The sequence below is a fragment of the Aureococcus anophagefferens genome (assembly GCF_000186865.1).
Source record: "Aureococcus anophagefferens unplaced genomic scaffold AURANscaffold_7, whole genome shotgun sequence".
Classification (NCBI taxonomy): Eukaryota; class Pelagophyceae; order Pelagomonadales; family Pelagomonadaceae; genus Aureococcus; species Aureococcus anophagefferens.
In genome coordinates this window covers 1,091,672-1,103,846 of record NW_008705567.1, presented here as the reverse complement: position 1 = coordinate 1,103,846, position 12,175 = coordinate 1,091,672, and the positions used below count along the sequence as shown (strand labels likewise).

Sequence of the window (12,175 nt, the reverse complement as noted above, 5' to 3'; positions counted from 1 at the left end):
TCTGCAGCGCCAGCAGACGGTCCACGACCATCATCATCGCGAACACGTCCAAGAGCTGCCCCAAAACCCCCTTCCTCGCGTGGCGCCAAACCGGACACGGTGCCCTCCAGCGCGCCTCGGTTTCCTTCCACCGGACCCGAACCGCCCGGACGCGTAAGTCTTGTCGCGGGCGCCTTCGCGGGGGAGCGAATACCGCTGCGGTCCGTCTGGGGCCGCGTCGACGACGGCGGCGTCGAAAAGTCCCCGGCCAAAAGTCGTCAACATTGCCCCAAAACGATGGGTTGCAGTACGAGGAGCTCGCGCAACATAATCTCGTTGAGCTGCCACCCCATACTATTTATTACCCCTTGCTTCGAACCGCGGGCTGCCGAGGCATGGCGAGCTTCGCGGGCTACGAGCCCGAGGACCGCGCGCGCGTCGAGGAGTGCGTGAGCAAGACGGACCCGGCGTCGGCGCCCTTCGCCCACTACAACTTGGGCTGCGCGAAGTACTACGACGACGACTTCGACGGCGCGCTCGAGATCTGGCGGAAGCTCGTCGCCGCGGACGTGGACCCGCTGCTCGTGGACCAGGCGACCTTCCAGATGGGCCGCGCCCTCGACGCCAAGGGCGACGCCGCGGGCGCCCTGGAGATCTACCGCGGCTTCGCGCGGAAGCACGCGGACGACGCGCTGGCGCAGTTCAACATGGGCGAGCTCCTGAGCCGCCTCGAGCAGTTCGACGAGGCGGAGACGGCCTACCTCAAGGCCGTCGAGTTCGACAAGAGCGACGGCGGCGACATCCGGAAGGACGCGCTCGTGAACCTCGCGGAGGACAAGAAGCTCGCCGGCGACGTCGCGGGCTGCGTCAGGACCATGCGCCGGGTTGTGGACGTCGACCCGGCGGACTACGACACGCGCCTCATGCTCGCGTCCGTGCTGCGCGGCGCCGGCGACGTCGACGGCGCGCTCGTCGAGGCGAAGACGGCCGCGGAGTTCCTCGACAGCGTCCGGCCCGTCGACGACGACGAGGCCGCGGCCTTCCAGGAGGCCAACGCCCTGGCCCAAAGCCTCATCCGCGAGCTCACGGCGCTCAAGGAGGGCCGGGAGGCCGGGCCCGCGTAACAACGACGCCTTCCAGGATGATGCGGTTGGTTACAAGTAGGGGTTAACTTGGTTTTCGGCGAGCGCCGCGAGGCACGCGAGGAGGCTGGCCCGGACGCCGAAGGCGTCCGTCGCGACGAGGGGCGGGAGCGGGTCGAAGGCCAGGAGCAGCCCGCGGAGCGTCGTCGGCCACCGCTTCGCGAAGGCCGCCAGCGCGGCGGACGGGCAGACCGCGTGGGGCCCCTCGTCGAGGCGGCGCGCCTCGGCGTCGCGCCACGCGACGAGCGCGGAGAAGCGCGGCGCGGCGTCGCGCGCGAGCGCCGCGAACTGCTTGTCGCGCGCGGCCTGCAATCGCGGCGACCGCGGCGCGCGCCAGAGGCAGAGCGTCGCGCGCTGCGACTTGCAGTACGCGGACGCGACCATGTCCGCCTCCTCGTCGCCGGCGGCCTCCCGCGGGCCGGGCGGCGGCGGCGGGCGCGGCGCGTCCCGGGCCGCGCCCCCCGGCGGCAGGCCGTAGTCGCGGAGCGGGTCGAAGTGCCGGAGCTCCCGGTTCAGGTAGGCCTCGAGGTCGACGAGGTGGCGCGCGTCGCAGACCGCGTACTCGAGTTGCGCCGGCGACAGCGGCCGCGACCGCCAGTCGCAGTTCTGGTACGCGCGCTTGAGACTCTCCAATTCGTCGCGCCGCGCCGTCGATATGACGCCGGCGCTCGCGTAGAGCGCGACCAAGCCCAGCGGCGCGCCCAACACGCGCGCGGCCTGTGTGGAAATCAACCAGTGAGCTGGGACGTCGGGGCCAAACTTCAGAAATCTCTCTAGCTCGCTCAAATCCTAGTCGATTCGGCTGATTTTTGGACGAATCGATTGCTCTCAGCGAGTTCTTGAAGCACGGCGGAAGAGCTTGCGTCGAAACGGTCGCATACGCGCACATTGAAGTCGCGTTGAAGATTTGATTTGCACACAGCGCGCGGCCTCTTGCGTGTCGAAGACGTTGACGACGAAGATGCCGAAGTCGCGCTGGAGCCGCGGGATGTCGACGCCCTGGCACGCGTGGAAGACCTTGCGGATGTTGGGATCCGCAAAGGCCGGGGCCAGGGCCCGCAGCTCGAAGCGGAGCGCCAAGGCGTCGACGACGTAGTCCACGTCGGCCGTCGAGATCTGGACGAGGCACCTGGGCAGCACAAGAGTGATTCAACGTCGCTTCAACGTGAGTGTTTCGCGCGCGCGCGTTCCAGAAAACACATCCACGCTTCGAGACCGTTCCGAGAGATGATCGCTCGTCCAAAAATCAGCCGAAACGAGCGGAAAACGGCCGAGATATGAGCCTTTGAAGTTGGGAATTTCGCTCTCTTGTCCTGCCCTGCGAGGCACGCGATGGACTCGTAGCTGTGCTCCGCGTGCGCCTCGAGGTCGACGCCGAAGACGTCGACGCCCTCGAGGGCGCGCGCGAGCGCCGCGAGCGCCTCCGTCGAGTCGACGAAGTTCACGGGCCGCGGCGCCGCCGCGCGGCGCGCGACGGGCGCCGCGGGGCTCGCGCGCGTCGGCGGCGCCGCGAGCAGCGCGGCGACGCGGTCCGCGTGCGGGTGCACCGGCCGCTCGTCCGTCGTTTCCCAGTCGTCGCCGCGCCGCCGCTCCCATCGCGCGGCCGCGCCCTCGGAGACGCGCCGGAGGTCGTTCGCGAGCGGCGGCCACGACGCCTGGGGCTTGTCGAGGAACGCGCGCGCGACGGCCGCCACGGCCGCCGCCGCGCGGCCGCCGCCCGGGTCCGGCCGCGGGTCCCGCGACGCGTAGGCGCGGCGGGCCTCGCCGTCGCCCTCGGACCAGTGGTAGAGGCCGAGGTCGCCGGCGACGCCGTGCGCGATGGACCGCTCGCGGCCGCCGAGCGCCGGCGAGAACGCGACGAGGCCGTTCACTACGTTACACACCGCCGCGTCCTCGCCGACGAGCTTCACGTGCTCGAGCGTGCCCGCGGCCAGGTGCGCGAGCACGCGCCGCACGGCCGCCTCCTGCTCCCGGTTCTGCGGGCCGCGGCCGCGCCCGCGCCCGCGGCCGCGTCCGCGGCCGCCCTTGCCGCGGTTGTTGTTGTTGTGGTACGGGCGGCCCATTTTTGCTGCGGAAGTGGTGGTGCTGCTGTCGAGCTGCTGCAAGCGCTGCTGCACAAGCTCTTCGGCGAGGAGCGGCCACTTCGGCGAGCCCCGCTGGTTTTGCGATGCACTTCCACTGCGAAGCGCTGCAATAGGGCACTTGGGACGCTCGAGGGCGCTGCGGCGGGGCGCGAGAGGCACTCGAATGGGTCGATTTCACGCTGCCATCGGGGCACGGCACTTGGCGGAGAGGTCAATATTGATGGTGCTCTGCTTCGGCCGCATCACCGCCGAGCAGTGCGAGCCTCGATTCTTGAAGGCTCGACGTACGCGACGCTGTGGACCCATCGTCGCGCGCCGTGGGAGCCATGGTTTCCATCACGCGCGCCGCGCTCGCCGCGAGCATCGCCGCGACGGCCGTCGCCCTGGCGCCGCAGCCTCGCGTCGTCGTCACGGGCCTCGGCGCCGTGACGGGCATCGGCAACACCTACGAGGCCATGTGGAGCTCGCTCCTCGAGGGCGCGACGGGCATCGCCAAGGTGTCGTGCTTCGAGGACGTGGAGCGCTTCGGGAGCCACGTGGGCTGCGAGGTGCGCGACTTCGAGGGCAAGGAGTGGTTCGCGAGCCCGAAGAGCGCGAACAGCAACGACCGCTACACGCACCTCGCGATGGCGGCCGCGCGCCAGGCCGTCGAGGACGCGGACCTGCACATCGACGAGAGCGAGGGCGGCGCGACGCACCCGGAGCGCGTCGGCGTCATGATCGGCAGCGCCTTCGGCGGCATCGGCACCGTCGAATCCGAGATTGCGCGCATGGAGAAGCGCGGCCCGCGCAAGGTGTCGCCCTTCGCGATCCCGGCGCTCCTCGGGAACACGGCGTCGGGCGTCGTGGCCATCGAGCTCAACGCCCGGGGCCCGAACTTTGGCGTCGTGTCCGCGTGCGCGTCGGGCACGCACGCGATCGGCGAAGGAGGAGGGTGCGAAATTCAAAGGCTCCGATCTCGGCCGTTTCCCACTCGTTTCGGCTGATTTTTGGACGAGCGACCATCTCTCGGAGCGCTCTCGGAGCGTGGATGCTTTTCCCGGAACGCGCGCGCGCGGAACACGCACGTTGAAGCGACGTTGCATCATGCTTCAGGCACGCGATCGGCGAGGCGATGCTCGCGATCCAGCGCGGCGACTGCGACGCGGTCGTCTGCGGCGGCTCCGAGGCGGCCATGACGCCCCTCATGTACGGCGGCTTCGGCGCCATGAAGGCCATGTGCACCAAGTACAACGACGACCCGGAGAAGGCGAGCCGGCCCTTCGACGCGGACCGCGCGGGCTTCGTCATGGGCGAGGGCGCGGGCGTCGTCGTCATCGAGTCCCTGGAACATGCCGAAGCGAGAGGGGCCAAGCCCTACTGCGAGCTCGCGGGCTACGGCGCGACCTGCGACGCGCACCACATCACGACGCCCGCGCCCGGCGGCGCGGGCCTCGCCAAGTGCCTCGAGAGCGCGCTCCGCTACGCGGGCGTGGCGCCCTCCGAGGTGGACTACGTCAACGCCCACGGCACGTCGACGGCCTACAACGACAAGTTCGAGACCATGGCCCTCAAGACCGTCTTCGGCGACCACGCGCCGCAGCTGCTCGTGTCGTCGACGAAGGGCGCGACGGGCCACACGATGGGCGCCGCGGGCGGCATCGAGGCCGTCATCGCCGCCCTCGCCGTCGCCAAGGACACGGCGCCGCCGACCATCAACCTCGAGACGCCGGACCCGGACTGCGACCTCAACTACGTCGCCGCGGGCGCGGAGAAGGCCACGGTCAACGTCGCCGTCACCGAGAACCTCGGCTTCGGCGGCCACAACGGCGCCCTCGTCATGAAGAAGCTTTGAGCAGAAGGGTAACTCGTTCCAGCGGCGTTTGGTGGTTTACAGGGAACTTCTTAAAACAGGCACGCGGCGGCGCGCTAGGCGTCGTAGTTGATGGCGACGGCGTCGCCGGGGCCCAGGCCCGGGGGCACGCGGAAGGAGATGACCATCTTCGGCTTGGGCTTGGCCTGGAGCACCGAGCCCGGGGGCACGCCCGGAGGCACGCGCACGACGATCTGCCGCCGCCGCCGCCGCCGCTCGCTGCGCTCGCCGCGGCGCCGCTCGACGACGACGACGCTCTCCGTCGAGTCGCAGGGCGCGCAGATGGGCACGAGCGCCAGGGGCGGCATGAGGAGGCAGAGGAAGAGGGAGCAGAGGCCCGAGCGCAGGCCGTAATAAGCCTGCGACTCGACGACGACGACGCGGCCGGGCGGCCGGCGGTAGATGACGTGCGCCTCCGTCTCCGGCGTCCAGGACTCGTCGTAGCGCGGCGGGTGCTGGTAGGCCGGCGGCTGCGGGTACGCGGGCGGCTCCGCCATGCTGGGGTTTTCTAGGTGTATTCCTTCTTTCTCCGGGCCGTTTTTGATGGATTTTTTTCGCGTCCTTAGACGCGCACGGGGTGCTCGGCTCGTTACGCGCGTTCGCGGTCAGCGGGAGGGCTTCCGCGTCCACGGGGCGGCGTCGGATTCTTTTGTATCGCCGCCAGCTGCCACGCTCTCACGGGGCAGCCAAGATCGTCGGTGGCACGTCGGGCTGCCAGAAGAAAATCATTATTATTGAGATCTGAGCTCGAGATTTTGCGTCGGAGAAGCCAAGCCAGTGAGAAGCGCATGCATATGCCAAGGCTATGCCATTGCAAGCGTCGAGGCGCCAGCGCGCCACCGAGAAAAACTCCCCAGTTTTCTTAGTCGCTGTCGTCGGCGATGTCGGCGAGGCGCGCGGCGTTGGCGGGCCGGATGAGGGACGCGTGGATGCGCTCGCCGTAGGCCTCGAGGTAGTACTCCGAGAGCTGGGTCGCGGTCAGGAACCTGCGGCCGTCGTGCTTGCACTCGTAGGGGAAGTCGCGCTCCGCGGCCATGTCCGGGTTGACGCCGCGCGAGAACTGGTCGCGGAGCACGGACTTGTTCGCCGTCATGAGGCGGTTGTTGCGCCCGAAGATGGCCTCGTCGTCGCGCGTGACGCCCTGGCGCCGCGGGTCCAACACGTCGTCCTGGAGGCCGCCGTTGCGCGCCGCCGGGCCGGGCAGCGCGGCGCGCACGTACTGGAGGATGCCCGACTGGGGCGGCGGCCGCGGCGGCTCCGCCTCGGCCCGCGGCGGCCGCCGCGGCGGCATCTGCGGGCCGATGACGGGCTCGGCCTCGACCTCGGCGACGGCCTTGAGGATCTCGTCCTTGAGCTGGGGGCCGATGTTCCCCGCGTCGAGGCGCCCGCCCTCGCCGACGCGCGAGTAGTACGTCGTCGGCCGCCGCTCGCCGGACGACGCGGCCGGGCCGCGGCCGGCCGGGTAGATCCGCGTCGGCCGCGGCGGCGCGGGCCGCGCCTCGGCGACCTCGCCGCGCTCGCGGCCGCGGCCGCGGCTCCGGCTGCGGCTGCGGGAGCGGCTGCGGGAGCGGCTGCGGCTGCGGCTGCGGCCGCGGCGTTTTTTGTGCTTCTTGCGCTCCTTGCGCTCGCGCTTCCGCGCCTTCTTCTCGCGCTTGCGCTCCTTCTTCGAGAGCGACCGCGACCGCGACCGCGACGAGCTGCGACTCCGACTGCTGTAGGAGCGGCTCCGGCTGCTGCGGCACCGGCTCGCGGAGCGGCTCATCGCGGCGAGTTTTTGCGGCTCTTCATTTTATCTTGCTAGGCTAGGAGAGGTTAACAGCTAGAGGGCCTACCCAAGGGGATCTTCAAGTATCTGGGGAGGCGACTACGCTGCCTCGAGGCGGGCCGACTATTATCCGGTCTGAGCTCCTCGGCAGCCCATTTCAGACCTCCCTCAGACCTCCGGGTCCTGGCTCCGTTGGGCCCCGCCGTGGCGGCGCTTCGGTCGAATGGGTACGTAGACCACTTCCCCAAAGCGATTTCTTCTGGGAACACGTTTTGGCTGCGCACGGGCTGCCGCCTGTTCTAAGGAACCCCTCGAAGGGCTGCCCGCGACCTGAATTCGGCGGGGATCGTTGATCTTTTGGGCCTTTGACCTGCCCCATGACCTACCCGAGCCATCGAGGCGAAAATATCAACGATCCCCGACGGCTACGACCCGACCTCGCGCGCGCAGCTCCGCGAGCACCTGTTATTGCCCCGCGGAGAGGTGATCCACGACGTCCCTGAGCCCATGCGCGTGCCGAGGGAGTCCCCTACCATCCCGGGCCCGGACCGGACCCGCGGCGCCTGCGGGAACTGCCGCTACCTGCACTACTCGATGCCCGTTATGCTCCCGCGGAGCTGTCTACGACCAGGTCAGATCGAGTCACAAACGGTCTCGCTGCACGGCTTCGCGCGCTCGTCGGCCATGGGGTTACTATGGAGCGGCGCGCAGCATCTCAGACGCGTCCTACTGGGCCAAATCGATGCCATTGACTCGCCCCGAGGCGACCCCTCCCTACACGAGTTTAAGTTCGACAAATTCACGTCGCCACGGCCTTCTCGGGGCTTCGCGCGACGCCTGGCCACCCCGCGACGAAAGCCTGGCCCGATAGGCGCCGCACCTTAGGATCTTGGCGGGCCCTGGCTGGGCCCGGCCGGCCATCGCGGGAGCGCAACGGGCATCGAGTAGTGCAGGTAGCGGCAGTTCCCGCAGGCGCCGCGGGTCCGGTCCGGGCCCGGGATGGTAGGGGACTCCCTCGGCACGCGCATGGGCTCAGGGACGTCGTGGATCACCTCTCCGCGGGGCAATAACAGGTGCTCGCGGAGCTGCGCGCGCGAGGTCGGGTCGTAGCCGTCGGGGATCGTTGATATTTTCGCCTCGATGGCTCGGGTAGGTCATGGGGCAGGTCAAAGGCCCAAAAGATCAACGATCCCCGCCGAATTCAGGTCGCGGGCAGCCCTTCGAGGGGTTCCTTAGAACAGGCGGCAGCCCGTGCGCAGCCAAAACGTGTTCCCAGAAGAAATCGCTTTGGGGAAGTGGTCTACGTACCCATTCGACCGAAGCGCCGCCACGGCGGGGCCCAACGGAGCCAGGACCCGGAGGTCTGAGGGAGGTCTGAAATGGGCTGCCGAGGAGCTCAGACCGGATAATAGTCGGCCCGCCTCGAGGCAGCGTAGTCGCCTCCCCAGATACTTGAAGATCCCCTTGGCCTACCCGCCTACCCGGGGGGTCTGCACCTTGCACAGTATTAGCTAGGTTGCCGCAGAGCATGGGCAGTTGAAAGCGCACCCAAGCTGCCCACCAAAGCAAAGTAGAGCACGTTGCGACGCACAGCACGTTGACAGCCTACAAAAGCACATTCAGCCCATGGGCAGCTGCGTCGCGACCCTCAAGGTCGAGTTCGACGAGGACCGGCGGGACTTCGACCTCGACGAGTTCGACGGCCGCTGGGTCGCCTACTTTGGCAGTTCGCGCATCATCAAAGACCGGCGGGCCTACCTCGGATTGCGGTTCACGCTCTTCGCCAGCATCTTGGCCATCTTCGTCTGGAGTATCACCGTCGACGCCCTGGCCGGCGACCTGCGCTGCTGGCTCATCTATCTGACCCACCAGGGTTTGCTCATCGAGCTGTGCTACCTCGGCCTTGCGGCCGCGACGACCGCCGCTTCCTTCCACTTCACGAACATCGACGGCACGCCGGGCCCGCCGGCGAAGATGCCCTGGTACTGCAAGGCCGCCTGGGTGCTCCAGGGCGTCGCGCTGCCGGGCAGCTTCCTCATCTTCGTGCTCTACTGGGGCCTCGTCTACGACGGGTCCATGCACGCGATCTCGCCGTTCACGCACGGCATGAATTTCGCGGTCATGGTCGCGGACCAGGCGCTCTCGAACCAGCCCATGTACCTCCTGCACGCGGCCTTCTTCATGGCCTACACGGTGGCCTACCTCGCCTGGACGGTCGTCCACTACGCCGCGGGCCTCAAGGACTGCGACAACAACCGCTACATCTACGGCGCTTTAGACTGGTCGAACCCGTCGTCCGCGGGGCGCATCGCCGGCGCCGTCGTCGTCGTCGCCGCGCCGCTCGTCAACGTCGCGTTCTGGTGGCTCTTCTTCCGCCGCGCGAAGGGGCCCTCGCGGAAGGTCGCGCCCGCCGGCGAGGCCGCGCCCGCGGAATGTAAAGACCCGGCCTGACGGTCGTTAGGTCGCCTCGGCGCAGTGGTCCCAGTGGATGTCGACCCTCGGCGCCCAGTCGTAGGCGCCGAACTCGAGCTTCGCGGTCGCCGGGTCGAGGCCGTTGCTCTCGAACCAGGAGAAGGGGTTGTTGTCGCGCTTGAGCAGGGCGTCGACGCGCGCGAGGATGTCCGCCGTGCCGCTCCCGAGGTCCTGGGAGTTGTAGCGCAGCGGCCCGGGCAGCGTCACGCCCTTCTTCGTCACCGCCGCCGCGCGCCGGAGGAAGTCGGCCGCGTTCGCGTCGAGCTCGTCCTGGAGCGCCGGCGCGCGCCGCGCGTGGACGACGCGGAGCGGCGCCGACGACGCCGTCGCCGCGAAGAGCGACAGCGCCAGCGCGCGCGGCGACGCCGCGGGCTTGAGCCGGGCCCGCGCGTCGTCGTCGGAGAAGCGCGGCAGGAGCAGCGCGATGGCCAGCGTGCCCTTGAAGATGTCGCCGCGCCGCAGGAGCGCGTGCTCGATGTCGATGGCGCTCAGCGTCAGCTCGCCGAAGGCGTAGCGCTGCCGCTTCGCCCACGCGAGGTACGCGGGCACCGGCGCGAAGGCGGTGGCCGTCGCCGGCGGCCCGCTCGCGACGCAGCCGTGGAGCACGACGAGGTTGTGCGCGTTGATCCAGAAGGCGTGCTTCGCCGCGTCGTCGGTGAGCGCGTCGAGGTCCGCGGCGCGCAGCGCGCCCGCGGCCTCCTCGAAGGCCGCGAACGCCGCGGATTCCCGGACCTCCCGGAGGACCGCTAAATCGACGTTCCCCCCGGCGTGGAAGAACTTGACCGTGGCGACGAGGCGCTCGAGGAGGGCGCGCACGGTGGTCAGGGCGTCCGTTGAGGCGCGCACGGTGCTCTGGGCGCCGTTGAGGCAGCCGCGGCGCGCCTTGTCGGGCTTCCGCGGCGACGCGCCGCCGTCGCCGGGCGGCTCCCAGAAGGACTCGGAGAGCCGCCGGCCCGCGGACTTGGGCGTCAGGGGCCTTCGACGCGCCGCGGCGAGCTGGCGGCCGCCGAGCGTGCGCATGAGGGCCACGCGCGGCGCCGGCGGCGCGTCGTCGCGCGCCGCGGCCGCCGCGCCCGCGACCAAACCCGCGACCCAGCGCCGCGCGTCGCCGGGCGACGGCGCCTCGAGGACGGCGCGGTCCGCCCGGGGCCGCCCGCTCCAGGCGCCCGTGCCCGCGGCGTAGCGCACCTCGAAGGCGCAGGCGTCGAGCGGCGACACGCTTTCCACGGCGTCGCCGGGCAGCCAGAGCGCGAGGGGGCCGCCCGCGTCGTAGAGCCAGAGGCAGTCGTCGGAAAACTCGGCGTCCACGGCCTCGGACGACCCGTCGTCGCACGCCCAGCGCAGCGGGCCGACGAGGCTCCCGGACCCCTTGCGATCCACGAGGCGCCGCGTCTCCGCGCGCAGCGCCTCGCACGCGGCCCGTCCGCCGCCGCGGCGCAGGGCCGCGCCGCAGCGCCGCCCCAGGTCCCCGCAGAGCCGCGCGAAGGGCGGCGCGCCCGGCGCGTCCGCCGGCGCGTGGACGGCGCCGCTGTCCGCGTCGACGACGAGGCAGCCGTCGTCGACGAGCGCGGCGACGAACTCGTAGTCGTCGCGGCCGTCGCGGCTCGTCAGCGAGGAGCCGCGCTCGAGCGTCGCGTCCCTCGTATCCTCCTCGTCGGCGCGGGTCGCGTACCAGGCGTCGGCGTCCTCGTCGCGCGCGCCCACGGCGAAGGGCACGGGCGCCTCGAGGACCTCGGACGACCCGGGCGGTAGGACGGGCGCGAAGATGTGCACGAAGGGCAGCGGCTCCATGCATTTTAAAACACCGGAGAGCAGCGGCGCCAGGAGGCGCGGGTCGCCGCTGCGCACGGCGAGGCGCCGCTCGAAGACGCAGCCGTACCAGCACGCGGCGAGCGCGTAGCCTCCGAGCGCCTCGAGACCCCGCGCGAGCGACGCGTCGCCGAGCGGGTCGTCGCCGTCGTCGTCGCCGCCATCGTCGAGCAGGTCCTCGAGGTTCATGGCGCCGTCGCTCGCGCGGCGCGCGGCCGCGGCCGTCGCGGCCGCGCGGAGCGCGTCGTAGCAAGGCCGCGACCCGCACGCCGCCGCGCGCGCGCCGCCGCGGGACACGACGACGCAGTGCACGCGCAGGCCCGCGCCCGTCGTCGCCACGACGGCGAGGTCGCCCTCCTCGGCGACGGGGAAGCGCTCGAGGTCCTCGACGCCGATGAGGGCTTTGCCCGCCGACGCGCCGCCGGCCTCGAGGACGAGCACGGACTCGACGCGGCCGGCGCGCTCGACGTCGATGCCGCGCACGGCCTTGAGCTCGACGAGCTCCGTCTCCGACGACGCCGTCGAGTCGTCGTGCTCGGCGAAGGGGTCGTCGGGCGCGGCTGCGCTCATGGCTGTGACTTGGCCACCATGTGACTCGTTGGGCCAGCTGGCCAATCGCAAGGCCGCTCGAGAGCGCGCTTCGAACGCCGGGCGCTTACGGCCGTCGGCGGCGACCTCACTCGGCGGCGGGCTCCTTCTCGACCTCCTCGACGATGGGCTCGTCGAGGTCGTCGTCGAAGTCGATGTCCTCGGCCGGCGGCGGCCCGTCGTCGTCGTCGTCGTCGTCGACGTCCGCCGGGTCGCCCGCGGGCGGCTCCGGCGGCGCGCCGCCGTCGATGGCGTCGTAGTCGCCCCGCGGCGCGACGTCGTCGTCGATGAGGTCGCCGTAGTCGTCGTCGCCGACGTAGCAGCCCTCGGCCTCGTCGTAGGTCGCGCCGACGATCTCCTCCTTCGTCGCGCCGGAGAAGACCTTGGGCTTGTGCATGTCCGTCACGGTCCACTTCTCGACCTGGTAGAGGGGCGGCTTGCCGAACTCGACGACGTGCTTCCAGTAGCGCGTCTCCGCCTCCTC

General features: G+C 70.6%; 3 protein-coding genes across 3 annotated transcripts; 1 reads left to right on the top strand and 2 right to left on the bottom strand.

Annotated features, from left to right (window-relative positions):
• Nucleotides 1-1,133: 1,133 nt before the first annotated feature.
• On the bottom strand, nt 1,134-3,184 carry AURANDRAFT_63530 (hypothetical protein; the record flags this gene model as incomplete). Its single annotated transcript, XM_009037855.1, has 3 exons — nt 1,134-1,838; nt 2,040-2,250; nt 2,451-3,184. 3 exons carry the CDS (start codon nt 3,182-3,184, stop codon nt 1,134-1,136), a joined length of 1,650 nt encoding a protein of 549 aa, XP_009036103.1.
• Nucleotides 3,185-3,531: 347 nt separating this feature from the next.
• Nucleotides 3,532-5,039, top strand: AURANDRAFT_25463 (hypothetical protein; the record flags this gene model as incomplete). The annotated part of the gene is made up of 2 exons (XM_009038082.1): nt 3,532-4,106; nt 4,280-5,039. The coding sequence occupies 2 exons, from the start codon at nt 3,532-3,534 to the stop codon at nt 5,037-5,039; spliced, it is 1,335 nt and encodes a 444-aa protein (XP_009036330.1).
• Nucleotides 5,040-5,919: 880 nt separating this feature from the next.
• On the bottom strand, nt 5,920-11,673 carry AURANDRAFT_63528 (hypothetical protein; the record flags this gene model as incomplete). Its single annotated transcript, XM_009037854.1, has 4 exons — nt 5,920-6,790; nt 8,581-8,661; nt 8,926-9,008; nt 9,319-11,673. 4 exons carry the CDS (start codon nt 11,671-11,673, stop codon nt 5,920-5,922), a joined length of 3,390 nt encoding a protein of 1,129 aa, XP_009036102.1.
• Between the last annotated feature and the right edge of the window lie 502 nt (nt 11,674-12,175).